At 43.5% G+C, this 18578-nt stretch overlaps 1 protein-coding gene across 2 annotated transcripts in view; it reads right to left on the bottom strand.

The window, feature by feature from the left end:
* Nucleotides 1–968: 968 nt before the first annotated feature.
* GPC3 (glypican 3) overlaps nt 969–18578 on the bottom strand; it is a 449578-nt gene continuing 431968 nt past the window's right edge. For both annotated transcript variants that reach the window (XM_067722649.1, XM_067722650.1), the window contains exon 8: nt 969–1490. In XM_067722649.1, coding sequence (XP_067578750.1) covers nt 1321–1490 — 170 coding nt within the window. In that variant the 3' untranslated portion in view covers nt 969–1320. The remainder of the gene's footprint in view (nt 1491–18578) is intronic.

Here is an 18578-nt window from a genome sequence, read left to right as displayed (position 1 = left end):
GGCGAGTCGGTCGTTCCTGAGGTTCTTTGGCAGCGGGACGTTCAAAGAGCAGCATCAGCTGCCGATGTTGGAACTAGTGTTGGTGTCGGACCTTCAGCTCTGTGAGAGCAGGGATCCAATCTGTTTAGTTTTGTATCATCTCCAGCAGCTGGTACAGTGCCTGACAGCCAACAGGTACACAAGGTCTAGTTGTGGCACAAACGACTGTTGAAGGAGCCCGTCTGAGGCCAAGAGCCGTGTTGCTTCCTATAAATCCTGGGTTTCCCGGTGACAACCTCTGCAACCTGACCCAGGGCAACTGCCGGCCCTGCCACGTGGCAGCCCCTGGAGAAGGGAGACGGGGAGCACAGAAGCTTGGGGAATTACTTTGCACTATTGGGGCTCCCCTCTCTGGGTCGGGGGAAGGAAGGATATTAATTGTGCACATGATCCATACAGAGGATTTCTAGTTGGGCAAAACGTTTTCAGCGAAGTGAAATTTGTAGAGCGAGACGGGGCACTTTTCTGAGATGCCTTTAGTTTCATAGGCCAGATACTCTACCCCGTTTGTAGATGGAGATTATGGAGTGGGTGTGTGTTGGGACGGACTGGCTTTGACTGGAGCTTGGAGCCAAGGCTGATACTCACCCAAAAGGTAGGCAGGGAGGGAGGGGGATTTTCTTATACTGAGTAGAAAGCTAGGTGAGGAGGGGGAAAGCATTGCATGGTCACCACGTACGTGGGCTGACAAAAAAAGACCCAATGCTGGGCTTCCCTGGTGGCGCAGGGGTCGAGAGTCTGCCTGCTGATGCAGGGGACATGGGTTCGTGCCCCGATCCGGGAAGATGCCACATGCCACGGAGTGGCTGGGCCCGTGAGCCATGGCCGCTGAGCCTGCGTGTCAGGAGCCTGTGCTCCGCAGCAGGAGAGGCCACAACAGTGAGAGTCCCGCGTACCGCCAAAAAAAAAAAAAAAAAAAAGACCCAACACATTTTTATTTGAGCATTTATTTTTTTTTTTCCAAAGAAATCCATGCAAAGGGAAAGACAGAGAGAAAGACATGGTAACCATGTTCTAGCAGCCAAACATAGGAAAATAATTTGGCACAATCTGATTTTTTTTTTTTCATTGCAAAAGGACAATCTATACTACCACTAAAATTTACCGTCCTCATAAAGATACCATTTGATTTTCGAAAACGTAACTCATGGTTAGTCTTCTACTTAATGGCTGGAGGAGGTATATAAGATAAAAAAATAGAAAAAAAGAAAAAGGTGGTTCCCTTTATAGAGGGAGACCACAGGGTGCTGAAGGGCAGCACGTGTGCGGTGACCTTGGCAGTCAGTGCACCAGGAGGAAAGAGCACACCACGGAGATTGCCAAGCTGGTGAGAATCTTCAGGGGGGAAGGGCCGTTCCCGAGGTTGTGAGAGGCAACTATCTCATTGTCCTTCTGATTCACATGTTGCTTGCTTCCAGGAGCATCGTCCACGTCCAGATCATAAGCCAGTTCTGCCGAAAGAAAGGAAAGAATTTCAATACAGGCTTACCGACAGCCTCAGGTTTGCACTCTTCACGGCCCAAGCGCTTGTCTGCACTGCTGGGATGCCCCAGCTTTGATTTCCTCCTTTCGTTGAAGGTAAGGCCGCCAGGAGATGGGAAGAAGACAGGGGTGTTGTGGGCGGGGCCCGCCCGAGGAAGATGGCTAGTGGTGCTCCTGCCAGAGATCCCACCAACAGGGAGAGAGCTGGCTGCTCCCCTCCCACCTTTGGCTCCACCCACAGCCCAGAGTGCACACTGGCCCTTTCCACATCTCCCACCTGGCAAGGCCATGCTTGAAGGTCATTTTCACCAGATCTCACAGGTATCCAAACGTAAGGTGCCATGTGGGTGACTACATGCATGTCCTTGTGTGTATGTGTGTTGGTGGGAGAGGGGATGTGGTAGCCTCCCAGGGTACCTTTCCTGGGCCCTGCACCCCGTTCAGATTTTCCCCTGGGAGGCCTTGCCTTAGCGTTGATGATAGGGTAGTTTGCCATTGGAAGTTATTTTATTTTTCTCAGAAATATTTCTTTTATCTATACGGTCTTTTCACCGCCCACCCCTAACACACATACCCACACCCACACAGGATATTGGGTTGGCCAAAAAGTTCGTTTGGGTTTTTCTGTAAGCGGAAAGACCCGAACTTTATGGCCAGCCCAATATAATGCATAGAATTATGCATTATATATGCATAGACTAAGGAAAGGCTAATGGGTAAGGGTCCTCTTTCTTCGACTGCCTACCGTTTATGAGATATGCTCATGATTCTGAAAAGAAATTGGGGTGTTGGGGTTGGCCTAACGCGGAAATCTCCCAGAGGGTAAATCTAAGTAGATAGTGGTTTGTCAGGAAATTAAAGACAGCTGGTCCTAGCCCAGGGCTCAGTTTCTCTTAGATTTGCTTTTCCAGATTTAGAGTTCAAATCTACTCCCTTGGCTTTTCTGGACTCAGTCACCAAAGTTTGTTTCTATTTCAGTAGCTTGTGAAGGTGATGTGATGTGAGTGACCTCAGCAGCCAACTGTCCTGTGGCCAATGGAGCCAGAAAGATCCCTTGGGGACATGGAGATGCATAGCAACAGGCACAGAGGAAGCGGATTCTGCAGAAGGAAGGAAGGAAGAGGAAGGAAGAGCTCCTCTTACAGGGGATGAAACACGCAGTAAGTCACAGGAAGAAAGTGTAAGGACTCAGCTGGTCCAGGATGTGTGCAGAGCAGGGCCCAGGACCATGGCTGCTGTGAGGCTGGCATTCCTTAGAGCAGGCAGCAAGGTCAAGGTGATCAAAGCCAGAGGATCTGATTACAGCCCGCAACACTACTTTCCAAAGGGCTAGTGCAGTTTATAATGCCACCAGCAATGATGAGGGAACGAATAAAAGATACTGTAGTCTGTATAAGATGATATCTCAAAGTTTCTTTAATTTGAGTGTATTTGATTACTAGTATAGATGAACTTTTGCTGTGTTTTAGTTCTCAACGAATAACAGTTCATATCCTTTGCCTTCTTACCTAATGTGTATTGATATTTTCCCTATTAATCTGAATATATATTTTATTGAGTCCTTTGCTTATCACATTTGATACAAGTAATTTTTCTATTTTGTTACTAACTATACTTATTTTTCATTGCTGTACAAGGAAATGATGTCCTAACTTTTAATATCTATGAATCTGACCACATTTTGCTCTTCTGAAGCTGAGAACGTGTTTCTTCTTGAGTGCTGATGATAACAGTGCAAATCAAAATTTCCAGGGAACCCTCTTGCTGAGGGAAAAGTGAACCAGTAGACTAATATCCATTCCCTCTCCCCCCAGAATAAACAGATACAAGGAAAATCAAAGAGAAAAAGAGCAATGGGCTACTTGGAAATCAGACCTCTTTCTCTGAAAGGTACGGTGCAGCGCGCACAGAGCAGGCCGAGGTCAGCTGTCAGTCGGCAAGGATAGTGCAGGCTTAGATCCCGATCAGATTTCACCAAAGTCGAGAACACATACGGCTGGATCTGTTGAAAGCCCAGCCTTGAGTCTCATGGCAACTTCTCAACTTAAATGAAGAGGAGGATTTTTCGGGCTGACCTGAATGAGAGCACTTTCAGCAGCGCCTTCAGATTCATTTTCGATATCCCCCTTGCCTAACATCAGGATTAAGCAAGCAACATCTACTAATGTGACCACTCAGCGCCTCCACTATTTACCTTGCTCTACTACACAGTTTTGTCTACTCTAGCAGTTGTGGAAAACCCAGCAGTTACGTTAGATCCAGTAGTTTCTCATCTTATTGCCACCAAATACCTCTGTCTATCTCTTGGAACCTATGTTTTGAAATTATAAAAATGACTACCAATTATTGAGTCCTCACTGTGTGCCAGGCACTGTGCTAAGCCCTTTATATACATGATCTCATGTAATCGAACCTTCTCAGTAATGTTGTGAAGTAGGTATTATAATTCCCATTTTACTGATGAGGAAGCTCAAGCTCAGGTTACTTCTTTTGCCTGTATTTACACAGCTGGTAAGTGGCACAGGTGTTCTTTGAATGCAGGGCTGACTCTGAACCTCATATGGACCTATATCATAAACAAATTGAAAAATTTTGTACATATACCAAGTATACTGCAGTCAGTAAATAGTAATGGGTTCCTTCTTGAAAAAAAAATTAAGGAAAATATCCTGCCAAAGATAACTAACTAAAGAACACATGAAATAAAACTAAAAGACAACCTACAGACTGGGAGGTTGCAAATGATGTGATGGACAAGGGCTTAATTTCCCAGATATCCAAACAGCTCATACAACTCAACAACAAAAAAACAAACAAACAACCCAATCAAAAAATAGGTGGAAGATCTAAATGGACATTTCTCCAAAGAAGACATAGACGGTTAAAAAGCCCATGAAAGGATGCTCAACATCACTAATTATTAGAAAAATGCAAATCAAAACTACAATGAGGTATCACCTCACACTGGGCAAAATGGCCATCATCATAAAATCTACAAACAATAAATGCTGGAGAGGGTGTGGAGAAAAGGGAACCCTCCTACACTGTTGGTGGGAATGTAAACTGTTACAGCCACTATGGAGAACAGGATGGAGGTTTCTTAAAAAACTAAAAATAGAACTACCATATGACCCAGCCATCCCACTACTGGGCATATACCCTGAGAAAACCATAATTCAAAAAGATACATGCACCCCAATGTTTACTGCAGCACTATTTACAATAGCTAAGACATGGAAGCAACCTAAATGTTCATTGACAGATGAATGGATAAAGAAGATGTGGCACATTTCTACAATGGAATATTACTCAGCCATAAATAAGAATGAAATAATGCCATTTGCAGCAACATGGATGGACCTACAGATTGTCATACTAAGTCAGAGAAAGACAAATATCGTATGATATCACTTATATGTGGAATGTAAAAAATAATAGGGTACAAATGAACTTATCTGCAAAACAGAAATAGAGTTACAGATGTAGAAAATAAACTTATAGTTACCAGGGGGTAAGAGGGGGGAGGGATAACTTGGGAGATTGGGATTGACATATACACACTACTATACATAAAATAGATAACTAATAGGGACCTGCTGTATAGCATAGGAACCTCTACTCAGTACTCTGTAATGGCCTATATGGGAAAAGAATCTAAGAAAGAGTATATGTATAACAGATTCCCTCTGGTGTACAGCAGAAACTAACACAACATTGTAAATCAACTGTACTCCAAGAAAATTTTTTTTTTTTTTTTTTTTTGCGGTACGTGGGCCTGTCACTGTTGTGGCCTCTCCCATTGCGGAGCACAGGCTCCGGACACACAGGCTCAGCGGCCATGGCTCACGGGCCCAGCTGCTCTGCAGCATGTGGGATCTTCCAAGACCGCGGCACAAACCCGTGTCCCCTGCATCAGCAGGCAGACTCTCAACCACTGCGCCACCAGGGAAGCCCCGAAATTTTTTTTTTAATTAAAAAAAATGAAGTAATGCCGTTTGTAGCAACATGGATGGACCTAGAGTTTATACTAAATAAGTCAGAGAAATACAAATACCAATGATATCACTTACATGTGTGGAATCTAAAATACGACACAAATGAACCTATCTACAAAACAGAAACAGACTTGCAGACAGAGAACAGACTTGTGGTTGCCAAGGACGAGGAGGATGAGGGGAGGGATGGATTGGGAGTTTGGGGTGAGCAGATGCAAACTATTTATATACAGAATGGATAAACAATAAGGTCTACTGTATAGCACAGGGCACTATATCCAATATGCTGTGATATGCCATAATGGAAAAGAATATTTAAAAATGTATATATGTGTATAACTGAATCACATTGCTGTACAGCAGAAACTAACAACAGTATAAATCAACTGTACATCAAAAAAACATATGAGAGGAAAAGGTCTGGAGCTGCTGAAGACACAAGAGACTTTTTCTTCCTGCTTTGTTTCCTGGTGCGCGAGGAGAGGGGATTAAGAGCGCTGCTTAAAGGAGCTCCAGAGACGGGCGCGAGCCGCGGCTAAAAGCGTGGACCCCAGAGACGGGCAGGAGACGCTAAGGCTGCTGCTGCCGCCACTAAGAAGCCTGTGTGCGAGCACAGGTCACTCTACACACCTCCCCTCCCAGGAGCCTGTGCAGCCCGCCACTGCCAGGGTCCCGTGATCCAGGGACAACTTCCCTGGAAGAACGCACGGTGCACCTCACGCTGGTGCAACGAGATGTGGGCCTCTGCTGCCGCAGGCTCGCCCCACACTCCGTGCGCCTCCTTCCCCCCGGCCTGAGTGAGTCGGAGCCCCCGAATCAGCGGCTCCTTTAACCCCGTCCTGTCTGAGCGAAGAACAGACGCCCTCTGGGGACCTACACGCAGAGGCGGGGCCAAATCCAAAGCTGAGCCCCTGTGAGCTGTGCGAACAAAGAAGAGAAAGGGAAATCTCTCCCAGCAGCCTCAGGAGCAGCGGAGTAAAGCTCCACAATCAACTTGATGTACCTGCATCTGTGGAATACCTGAATAGACAACGACTCATCCCAAATTGAGGAGGTGGACTTTGAGAGCAAGATTTATGATTTTTCCCCTTTTCCTCTTTTTGTGAGTGTGTATGTGTATGCTTCTGTGTGAGATTTTGTCTGTATAGCTTTGCTTCCACCATTTGTCCTAGGGTTCTGTCTGTTTTATTATTAGTTTTTTTCTTTTTTCTTAATAATTATTCTTTAATTACTTTATCTTCTCTCTTTCTCTTTTCCTTCCTTCCTTCCTCCCACTGTCCCTCCCTCCCTCCTTTCTTTCTTTCCTTCTTTTCTTCCTTCCTTCCTTCTTCTACTAATTCTTTCTTTCTACTTTTTCTCCCTTTTATTCTGAGCCGTGTAGATGAAAGACTCTTGGTACTGCAGCCAGGAGTCAGTGCTGTGCCTCTGAGGTGGGAGAGCCAACTTCAGGACACTGGTCCACAAGAGACCTCCCAGCTCCACATAACATCAAACAGCGAAAATCTCCCAGAGATCTCCATCTCAACACTAGCACCCAATGGCGAGAGCTCTCCCAGGTATCTCCGTCTCAATGCTAATACCCAGCTCCACTGAATAACCAACAAGCTCCAGTGCTAGACACCCCATGCCAAACAACTAGCAAGACAGGAACACAACCCCACCCATTAACAGAGAGGCATCCTGAAATCATAATAAGGTCAGAGACACCCAGAAACACGCTGCCGGATGCGGTCCTGCCCACAAGAAAGACAAGATCCAGCCACATCCACCAGAAAACAGGCGCCAGTCCCCTCCACCAGGAAGCCTACCCGACCCACTGAACCAACCTTAGCCACTGGGGACAGACACCAAAAACAAAGGGAGCTACGAACCTGCAGTCTGTGAAAAGGAGACCCCCAAACACAGTAAGATCAGCAAAATGAGAAGACAGAAAAACACACAGCAGATGAAGGAGCAAAGGAAAAAACCACCAGACCTAACAAATGAAGAAGAAATAGGCAGTCTACCTGAAAAAGAATTCACAGTAATGATAGTAAAGATGATCAAAAATCTTGGAAATAGAATGGAGAAAATACAAGAAATGTTTAACAAGGACCCAGAAGAACTAAACAGCAAACAATGATGAACAAAACAGTAACTGAAATTAAAAATTCTCTACAAGGAAACAATAGCAGAATAACTGAGGCAGAAGGACGGATAAGTGACCTGGAAGATAAAATACTGGAAATAACTACTGCAGAACAGAATAAAGAAAGAAGAATGAAGAGACTTCAGGACAGTCTCAGAGACCTCTGGGACAACACTGAACACACCAACATTCGAATTATAGGGGTCCCAGAAGAAGAAGAGAAAAAGAAAGGGACTGAGAAAATATTGGAAGAGATGATAGTTGAAAACTTCCCTAATATGGGAAAGCAAATAGTTAATCAAGTCCAGGAAGCACAGAGAGTCCCACACAGGATAAATCCAAGGAGAAATTCACCAAGATACATATTAATCAAACTGTCAAAAACTAAATACAAAGAAAACATACTAACAGCAGCAAGGGAAAAACAACAAATAACACACAAGGGAATCCCCATAAGGTGAACAGCTGATCTTTCAGCAGAAACTCTGCAAGTCAGAAGGGACTGGCAGGACATATTTAAAGTGATGAAGGAGAAAAACCTACAATCAATCAAGATTACTCTAGCCAGCAAGGATCTCATTCAGATTTGATGGAGAAATTAAAACCTTTAGAGACAAGCAAAAGCTGAGAGAGTTCAGCACCACCAAACCAGCTTTACAACAAATGCTAAAGGAACTTCTCTAGGCAAGAAACAAAAGAGAAGGAAAAGACCTACAATAACGAACCCAAAACAATTTAGAAAATGGGAATAGGAACATACATATCGATAATTACCTTAAATGTAAATGGACTAAATGCTCCAACCAAAAGACACAGATTGGCTGACTGGATACAGAAACAAGACCCATATATATGCTGTCTACAAGAGACCCACTTCAGACCTAGAGACACATACAGACTGAAAGTAAGGGGATGGAAAAAGATATTCCATGCAAATGGAAACCAAAAGAAAGCTGGAGTAGCAATTCTAATATCAGACAAAATAGACTTTAAAATAAAAAGTATTAGAAGAGACAAAGAAGGACACTACATAATGATCAACGGATCAATCCAAAAAGAAGATATAACAATTGTAAATATTTATGCACCCAACATAGGAGCACCTCAATACATAAGGCAAATACTAACAGCCATAAAAGGGGAAATCGCCAGTAACACATTCAGTGTAGGGGACTTTAACACCCCACTTTCACCAATGGACAGATCATCCAAAATGAAAATAAATAAGGAAACACAAGCTTTAAATGATACATTAAAAAAGATGGACTTCATTGATATTTATAGGACATTCCATCCAAAAACAACAGAATACACATTTTTCTCAAGTGCTCATGGAACATTCTCCAAGATAGATCATATCTTGGGTCACAAATCAAGCCTTGGTAAATTTATGAAAATTGAAATTGTATCAAGTATCTTTTCTGACCACAAAGCTATGAGACTAGATATCAATTACAGGAAAAGATCTGTAAAAAAAATACAAACAAATGGAGGCTAAACAATACACAACTTAATAACAAAGTGATCACTGAAGAAATCAAAGAGGAAATAAAAAATACCTAGAAACAAATGACAATGGAGACACGACGACCCAAAAGCTATGGGATGCAGCAAAAGCAGTTCTAAGAGGGAAGTTTATAGCAATACAAGCCCACGTTAAGAAACAGGAAACATTTCGAATAAACAACCTAACCTTGCACCTAAAGCAATTAGAGAAAGAAGAACAAGAAAACCCAAAAGTTAGCAGAAGGAAAGAAATCATAAAAATCAGATCAGAAATAAATGAAACAGAAATGAAGGAAACGATAGCAAAGATCAAAAAAACTAAAAGCTGGTTCTTTGAGAAGTTAAACAAAATACATAAACCATTAGCCAGACTCATCAAGAAAAAAGGGAGAAGACTCAATCAATAGATTTAGAAATGAAATAGAATCAATAGAATTAGAAATGAAAAAGGAGAAGTAACAACTGACACTGCAGAAGTACAAAAGATCATGAGAGATTACTAGAAGCAGCTCTATGCCAACAAAATGGACAACCTGGAAGAAATGGACAAATTCTTAGAAATGCACAACCTGCCAAGACTGAATCAGGAAGAAATAGAAAATATGAACAGACCAATCACAAGCACTGAAATTGAAACTGTGATTAAAAATCTTCCAACAAACCAAAGCCCAGGACCAGATGGCTTCACAGGCGAATTCTATCAAACACTTAGAAAAGAGCTAGCACCTATCCTTCTCAAACTCTTCCACAATATAGCAGAGGCAGGAACACTCCCAAACTCATTCTACAAGGGCACCATCACCTTGATACCAAAACCAGACAAGGATGTCACAAAGAAAGAAAACTACAGGCCAATATCACTGATGAACATAGATGCAAAAATCCTCAACAAAATACTAGCAAACAAAATCCAACAGCACATTTAAAGGATCATACCCCATGATCAAGTGGGGTTTATTCCAGGAATGCAAGGATTCTTCAATATATGCAAATCAATCAACGTGATAAACCATATTAACAAACTGAAGGAGACAAACCACATGATCATCTCAATAGATGCAGAGAAAGCTTTTGACAAAATTCAACACCCATGTATGATAAAAACCCTGCAGAAAGTAGGCATAGAGGGAACTTTCCTCAACATAATAAAGGCCATATATGACAAACCCCAGGCAACATCGTCCTCAGTGGTGAAAACCTGAAAGCATTTCCACTAAGATCAGGAACAAGACAAGGTTGCCCACTCTCACCACTGTTATTCAACATAGTTTTGGAAGTTTTAGCCACAGCCATCAGAGAAGAATAGGAAATAAAAGGAATCCAAATTGGAAAAGAAGAAGTAAAGCTGTCACTGTTTGCAGATGACATGATACTCTACATAGAGAATCCTAAAGATGCTACCAGAAAACTACTAGAGCTAATCAATGAATTTGGTAAGGTAGCAGGATACAAAATTAATGCACAGAAATCTCTGGCATTCCTATACACTAATGATGAAAAATCTGAAAGTAAAATCAAGAAAACACTCCCATTTACCATTGCAACAAAAAAACGTATCTAGGAATAAACCTCCCTAAGGAGACAAAAGACCTGTATGCAGGAAACTATAAGACACTGATGAAAGAAATTAAAGATGATACAAATAGATGGAGAGACATACCATGTTCTTGGATTGGAAGAATCAACATTGTGAAAATGACTCTACTACCCAAAGCAATCTACAGATTCAATGCAATCCCTATCAAAGTACCACTGGCATTTTTCACAGAAGTAGAACAAAAAATTTCACAATTTGTATGGAAACTCAAAAGACCCCGAATAGCCAAAGCAATCTTGAGAACAAAAAACGGAGCTGGAGGAATCAGGCTCCCTGACTTCAGACTATACTACAAAGCTACAGTAATCAAGACAGTATGGTACTGGCACAAAATGAGAAAGATAGATCAATGGAACAGGATAGAAAGCCCAGGGATAAACCCACGCACATATGGTCACCTTGTCTTTGATAAAGGAGGCAGGAATGTACAGTGGAGAAAGGACAGCCCTTCAATAAGTGGTGCTGGAAAAACTGGACAGGTACATGTAAAAGTATGAGATTAGATCACTCCCTAACATCATACACAAAAATAAGCCTAAAATGGATTAAAGACCTAAATGTAAGGCCAGACACTATCAAACTCTTAGAGGAAAACGTAGGCAGAACACTCTATGACATAAATCACAGCAAGATCCTTTTTGACCCACCTCCTAGAGAAATGGAAATAAAAACAAAAATAAACAAATGGGACCTAATGAAACTTCAAAGCTTTTGCACAGCAAAGGAAACCATAAACAAGACCAAAAGACAACCCTCAGAATGGGAGAAAATATTTGCAAATGAATCAACTGACAAAGGAATAATCTCCAAAATTTACAAGCAGCTCAATAACAAAAAAACAAACAACCCAATCCAAAAATGGGCAGAAGACCTAAATAGACATTTCTCCAAAGAAGATATACAGACTGCCAACAAACACATAAAAGAATGCTCAACATCATTAATCATTAGAGAAATGCAAATCAAGACTACAATGAGATATCATCTCACACCAGTCAGAATGGCCATCATCAAAAAATCTAGAAACAATAAATGCTGGAGAGGGTGTGGAGAAAAGGGAACACTCTTGCACTGCTGGTGGGAATGTGAATTGGTACAGCCACTATGGAGAACAGTATGGAGGTTCCTTAAAAAACTACAAATAGAACTACCATATGACCCAGCAATCCCACTACTGGGCATATATCCTGAGAAAACCATAATTCAAAAAGAGTCATGTACCAAAATGTTCATCGCAGCTCTATTTACAATAGCCCGGAGATGGAAGCAACCTAATTGTCCGTCATCAGATGAATGGATAAAGAAGATGTGGCACATATATACAATGGAATATTACTCAGCCATAAAAAGAAACGAAATTGAGCTATTTGTAGTTAGGTGGTTGGACCTAGAGTCTGTCATACAGAGTGAAGTCAGTCAGAAAGAGAAAAACAAATACCGTATGCTAACACATATATATGTAATTTAAGAAAAAAAAATGTCATGAAGAACCGAGGAGTAAGACAGGAATAAAGACACAGACCTACTAGAGAACAGACGAGGATATGGGGAGGGGGGAAGGGTAAGCTGTGACAAATCGAGAGAGAGGCATGGACATATATACACTACCAAACGTAAGGTAGATAGCTAGTGGGAAGCAGCCGCATAGCACAGGGAGATCAGCTCGGTGCTTTGTGACCGCCTGGAGGGGTGGGATAGGGAGGGTTGGAGGGAGGGAGACGCAAGAGGGAAGAGAGATGGGAACATATGTATAACTGATTCACTGTGTTATAAAGCAGAAACTAACACTATTGTAAAGCAATTACACTCCAATAAAGATGTAAAAAAAAAAAAAAACATGAGAGAAGTCAACGTTTCCACATAGAACTGATCACAGACTTGATTAAGTAGCTTTATTAAGCTTTGTGAAATACTGAAAAGAGTTCTAGGTTTGGGGACCCCAAATGGGCATTATATCAGTTCTGTTTACCTGAAGCAATCAGCAGTGATGGCCAAGGCCATCATGCACCCCTGGCACAAAGCTGGGCGAAGTCTTCTACCTCCAAAAGACCCAAGGAATATTCAGAAGAATACCTTCTAGTGCTTCCTACGCTGTGGCTACAGGTTTCCCAAGGCTTCTCACTCAGCAGCAGCAAAGCTTTATCACCCAACCCTATAGCTGGGTTCGTGTGGCTGATACTGATGGGAGTTCCAGCAAAGACACACTCTGGGCCTGGGCCACCATCACAGAGATTAGAGATGAAGGGGACAGCTTAGCATGACAAGGAAGCACTATGGGACACAGAGGAACTGGGGTTTTGGTTAAAGATAACTATGGACATTCCTGGACGGGAGAAATATAATCCAATTTAATTCAACAAACTTAACAGTAGTCTACTATGGCCCAAGCATTGAGCTAGAAGCTTGGAGAAAGACTTAGTGTCTGCCTTCAAGAATCCCACAGTCTGGTAAGGAAAATAGACCAATAGACAAACCAACGAGACAGCTGGCAGAAAGCAGAAAGGGTTCGGATAAAGGCACAAGTGAAACACCAGGGTGACAGAAGGGAGAGAGAAAAATTCCCCAGATAAAGGAAGGTTCTGGGAAGGCTTCTTGGGACAGTTGGGCCATAACCTGCACCATGAAGGATGGGTGGAACTATATAGCAGGGCTGAATGGGATGGTCATGCATTTCAGGCAGAGGGTTCAGCTTGAGAAAAATCATTAATATCTGCGAATGTCGATAGGGCATACTCAGCAGGAGCAGGTAGCCTCGACGGAGGGAAGGAATGCAGAGTTCACATCGCTGTGGCGTGTGTATGTGTTGCCTGGTGGGTGATTAAAGGTAGGGCAGGAAGGACAAGTAAGTAAGGGCCAAATCATGGTGGATAGGAATGCTAAGACTTTCTCCTGTGGGCAATAGGGAGCCACTGCAAGGTTTTTAAATAAGGAATCCACATAATCTGTTTTGTGTTTTTCAGAAATCACTGTTAACAGTTTGGAGGACAGCCCTAAGTGGGCGGGAGAGACTTGTCAGACATGTTGTCTTGGGAAAAAGAAGAAGCCTGTGGGAACAGTATCTGGGGATCAGCCAGTAGCAAATATTAAAAGAAAATTTAAAAACCTATGAAGAAGCTAAATCCACACCAAACCAAAACCTTCTCATTTTGCTACGAACCAGATGCCTTATGGGAATAACCACAAACCATACCCTTAAATCACTCATATTTTTATGTTTATCAGTGATTTTCCAGACTATATCTTTGTTTGGTTAGGTACAAATTGTAAAACGCACATAAATTGGCTTTTGTCTTTCAGCTGAACGTCAGTGAGAACCTTTTGGGCCAGCAAGGAAATTTTCATGCTAAATCCAAAACTCTGTTTCTATTTGTAATCAGTTTAACTACACCCAGTGGGTAAGACCCAACAATCTGTACTAATGATACACTCAGCCCTGACTCTCATTTTGCTCTTACGTCCTTTGTGTTGCAGAATAGATAATCCCTTTAAATGATCACCAGTCATTAAGGTCTGCACTTCGTGTGGAAAAGTTTTTCTGCATCAGAAGAAGCACTCAGTGGGGAGCGCCCCCCACTAAGTTATTCAGTCTCCTAGGAGAGTTCCTAAGGAAGAGGGCACCTCCTGGGGGTCTGGAGCCCTGGGTTCCAGGCCAGGCTCAGTCACTGAGTTACTGTTTCACCCTTGGCAAGTCATTTCCCTCTCCTCTGGGCCTCAGTCACCCCCATTTTGCTAAATCGGTGTATTGGACTAGATGAACTCTCAATTTCCTTCTGTCAGTAGTTCTGTCCCTCTCTGATTCCAAGGCTCTTGGGGCCCAGTGAGGAGCTCAGGCTGCGATCATTCTTCTACCCACAGCAGCCAAGGGGGCTGCCCCCACCAGGGCACCTATGAGCAGGGAGAGGCAGTCAGTTGCTTCCCTTATGATGTGAGGCTTTCTGCTGATCACCACCTACCAAATTCTGAATCCACTTTCTTCTTAAGCTGGTCTAATTGTGGATAAGAGACCCTGGCAATAAGTAAATCCACACTGGACTGTTTTTGTTTCCTTTAAACCCTGGCATAATAACGTCTACTAAAGGCAGTACACACCAAGCTTTGGGGGAGAAGTTGCTGGGCCTGGGCTACACAGGCAGCCAGGGAAAATCTGTCAGCCAGTGAGACGAGCCTTTGGGCCCCTACAGAGCCACCGGGGTCTTGAGCGTATAATAGGATTCTAATGCTTGCCCTCTGATGGCGTGGGCATCAAGCAGGGCAAGGCGCTGCTACAGGGGCCTTACCCACACCAGCGGGCCAACTCCACGGGGCAGCCTGGAAGAAGAGCTGCCGTCACACTACCAGCGGAGCAAATGCTGCTGCTTGCCAAGCCTGCACCAGCAGATGGCTTCAATCCGGCCCTAATATGGCAACAGAGCAACACTGCTCTCCCTGCGTTTTGTATTTGCTGTGCACAGTTGGCCCGCAGGACATGAATATGCGAAACCTTCAGTACATTGCTTGGTAGACCCCAGAGGCTGAAGTTGGGGAAAGCACTAGAAATCGTGTTCATTACACTACTGCTCACTCTGCTGCCCCTTCCCACAGAAGCCTTTGGGCCCCACCATTTGCTTCTGAATCCCCAATAGATCTCGGTTCCCTTGTCCTCCCCTCAACACAACCTTCCTTCCTGCCACATCAATCCCCCACCCTCACCCCGCCTCCGCCCTGTCAACCTTTCTGAACTTTCAGGTGTGAAATGACTACTTGGACTTGAAAGCAGAGGAAAGTGACTTTGTTAATGAGCCTCAGGTCTGCGGGAGTCTAGATTTTCTTCTTCATAGATCAGACGAGGGGGAAATGGCACACTTGAGGCCTCTGGTTTTAATTGGTCTAATGGGACTCCTTTTAGGGCCCATTTCACAACATGCCTTCTTGACAAGTGAGCTGCCGATTCTGCCAGCTAAATGACTGTAAATTCTGGGAATAATCCAATCGCCTCTCCTGGAAAAGGGCTGGTGCAATGAGATGCCCACTTCATTTCTTACAGCTAATTCCAGCCTGCAAATACCCTCAGTTACAATGCTGGGATGTTGAAAGAATACAGTTGATTTTGCCACTAGTATAGGCATGGCCTCTCTTCCTATAGGCTCTATTTCTCCGTCTGGGGTGGGTGTACCTTCAGGTTACACTGCAGTGGGCTGTGGGTACGTGAAGCCATGGCATGCTTCTTCCCTGGGATTTAGGGCAAAAGCACACTATTTTATACTGAAACATGCAAGGCTGTATGATGGAGCAAAAGTGCGCTATTTGCAAACTCACTGAAGACTTCATAAGATATTTCCTGTTTACTAGGACCTTGAGGTTATGTCCCAGATCCTCAGGAACAGGTGTTTATTCCCACTCTTCACTGCCTGTATGGGGTACTTAGGTGGAAAGGTCTTATAAGCACTGTTGGGACACTTGAGTCACCTGGGCTTGGTACACTACCAAAGCTGGGCATTTTGACTCACATAGTCCTGATTAGTGACTTAAGGTAGCTTTTTCGATGACAACTTCCTTGTCGAGAGGGGAACGCCATGGCAATTGCCCTTAACTGGGGCTCAGACTGCTTAGTGTCTAATACAAAATGGTGTCCAGGGGATTCAGCCACTAACTATGCTTCACTATTGCGTCCAGCCATTGAGAAAGGAACAATAAAAAATACCACGTAATCCCTTTGGAAATCAGATCATTTTACTGTAGAATCTTATGATGTGGGCCACTACTATGCTTGTTTAGGTGCATAATGAGTCAGGTCATCTTCCCAGAAACAGAACAGCTCCATCCTGGCAAGTGTGACAGTATGAGTGGGTGGTGTGGTACTGGCCTTCCGCCACCAGTCCTAGAATTATCATCACCTTCCACAGGAGTGTCACGACTATTACTCTCATGGCTACAGATCCTTCTCACCTGAGGCTACCTAACAGCTCCACAGGAATCACAGTTCCTCAAAGCCTTCCCTTCCCACAGGAGGCGGGGGGGGGGGGGGGGGGGGTTACCTGATTCCCATGGGCTTGAGAGTCAGTGGAATACAAGCAGCTGGTGACTGAGACACTGTTCAGCCAGGCCCAGGGGAGAAGATGAAGAGAACAGGCTTCAAGAAGGCAAGGGAAGGACTTCCCTGGTGGCGCAGTGGTTAAGGATCCGCCTGCCAATGCAGGGGACACGGGTTTGAGCCCTGGTCCGGGAAGATCCCACATGCCGCGGAGCGACTAAGCCCATGCGCCACAACTACTGAGCCTGCGCTCTAGAGCCCGTGAACCACAACTACTGAGCCCGCGAGCCACAACTACCGAAGCCCGTGTGCTCTAGAGCCCGTGCTCGGCAACAAGAGAAGCTACCGCAATGAGAAGCCCGCGCACCACAACAAAGAGCAGCCCCCGCTCGCCACAACTAGAGAAAGCCCGCGTGCAGCAATGAAGGCCCAACACAGCCAAAAATAAATAAACAAACAAATAAATAGATAAAAGGCAAGGGAAGAGAACACTTTAAAGAGAGGAGGAGAAGCATGGTGGAATGTTATAGAGAGGTCAAGGAAAGTAAGGATTGAGAAGAAGCTACTGAAAGTGTCAACTAGAAGGTTACAGGAGATTTTTGAGAGAAGTTTCAGTAGGGTGTTTAGGTCAAAAACCAGAGAGTACTGAGTTGAGAAGAGAGTGGGAGCTGACGTGGATTCACTGAATACTGATTAGCCTTCGGAGAAGTTTGACAGTGAGTGACAGTGGCAGTGAAGCACTGCCATCCTAACTGTGCTGAGGCTTTGTGGCAGTGCTATCAGTGTCACAACACCTGTACAACCAAGTTCACTAGAAGGTGCCTCCAGAGTTCCAACTCAAGACGGCCTTTGGAAATGCTATATTGTTATCTCTGATGCATTAACAACCTGTATGAGACACCAGATACCTGTATACCAATGTTTATAGCAGATTATTCACAGCAGCCAAAAGGTGGAAGCAACCCAAGTGTCCATCAATGGACGAATGGATAAACAAAATGTGGTCTATCCATACAATGAAAATTTTTCAGTCATAGAAAGGAATGAAGTACATTCCTACATGTACAAGGTATATGAACTGCAAAAACATGATGCTAAGTGAAAGAAGCCAGTCACTAAATACCACATGTCATATGATGCCATTTACATAAAATATAAATAGGCAGACTAGGCAAATTTTGGCAATAGTGGCAGCACACACATTGTGTGATTAATGCCAGTGAACTGTATCCATAATGGTTAAAATGACAAATGTTATATATATTTTACCATGATTAAACAAACTATAGAAACCAAAAGATTTGGGGTGCATCCTAGTTCCTAAGGGGGGTGTGAGTGCATTGCTCCTCTGGCATTTTACTTTGTAGAGGGGTGTGTGAATGTACCCGATACCCAAGCGTCAAGCCCCACATGGTACTCCTTCAGTGCTTTGAAAGTCAAGTTGTCCAAATGAATTAAAATGGATATTTAAGCACTACCTTAGAATTGCAAATATGGCTCCTCAATTGGGAATGAAAGGAGAAGGCAATTTCTGTCACGGGTTTTAGTCTGAGGCTATTTTAAGAGAAATCTATATACAACCTCAGGAAACTTACATTTGCTTTTCTGAGTCATGCAAATGATGCTCAGCTGAAAATGCATTTAAAAAAAATCAATGAAGCAGTGAATACACTCTGTCCTCATTACTTTAAAAAAATTAATGGTTTAGATTCACAGAGCTCTGTTTATAATGTACATTTCAAGCATGATGCAGCTACAGAGGTATGCAGTCATTGGGCTCGGAGGATGCAGAAGGAGAACACAAAATGTCACTTTTTGTAG

This window comes from Pseudorca crassidens, chromosome X, assembly GCF_039906515.1.
Source record: "Pseudorca crassidens isolate mPseCra1 chromosome X, mPseCra1.hap1, whole genome shotgun sequence".
NCBI classification, from domain to species: domain Eukaryota; kingdom Metazoa; phylum Chordata; class Mammalia; order Artiodactyla; family Delphinidae; genus Pseudorca; species Pseudorca crassidens.
This window is presented reverse-complemented; position numbering and strand designations above follow the sequence as displayed.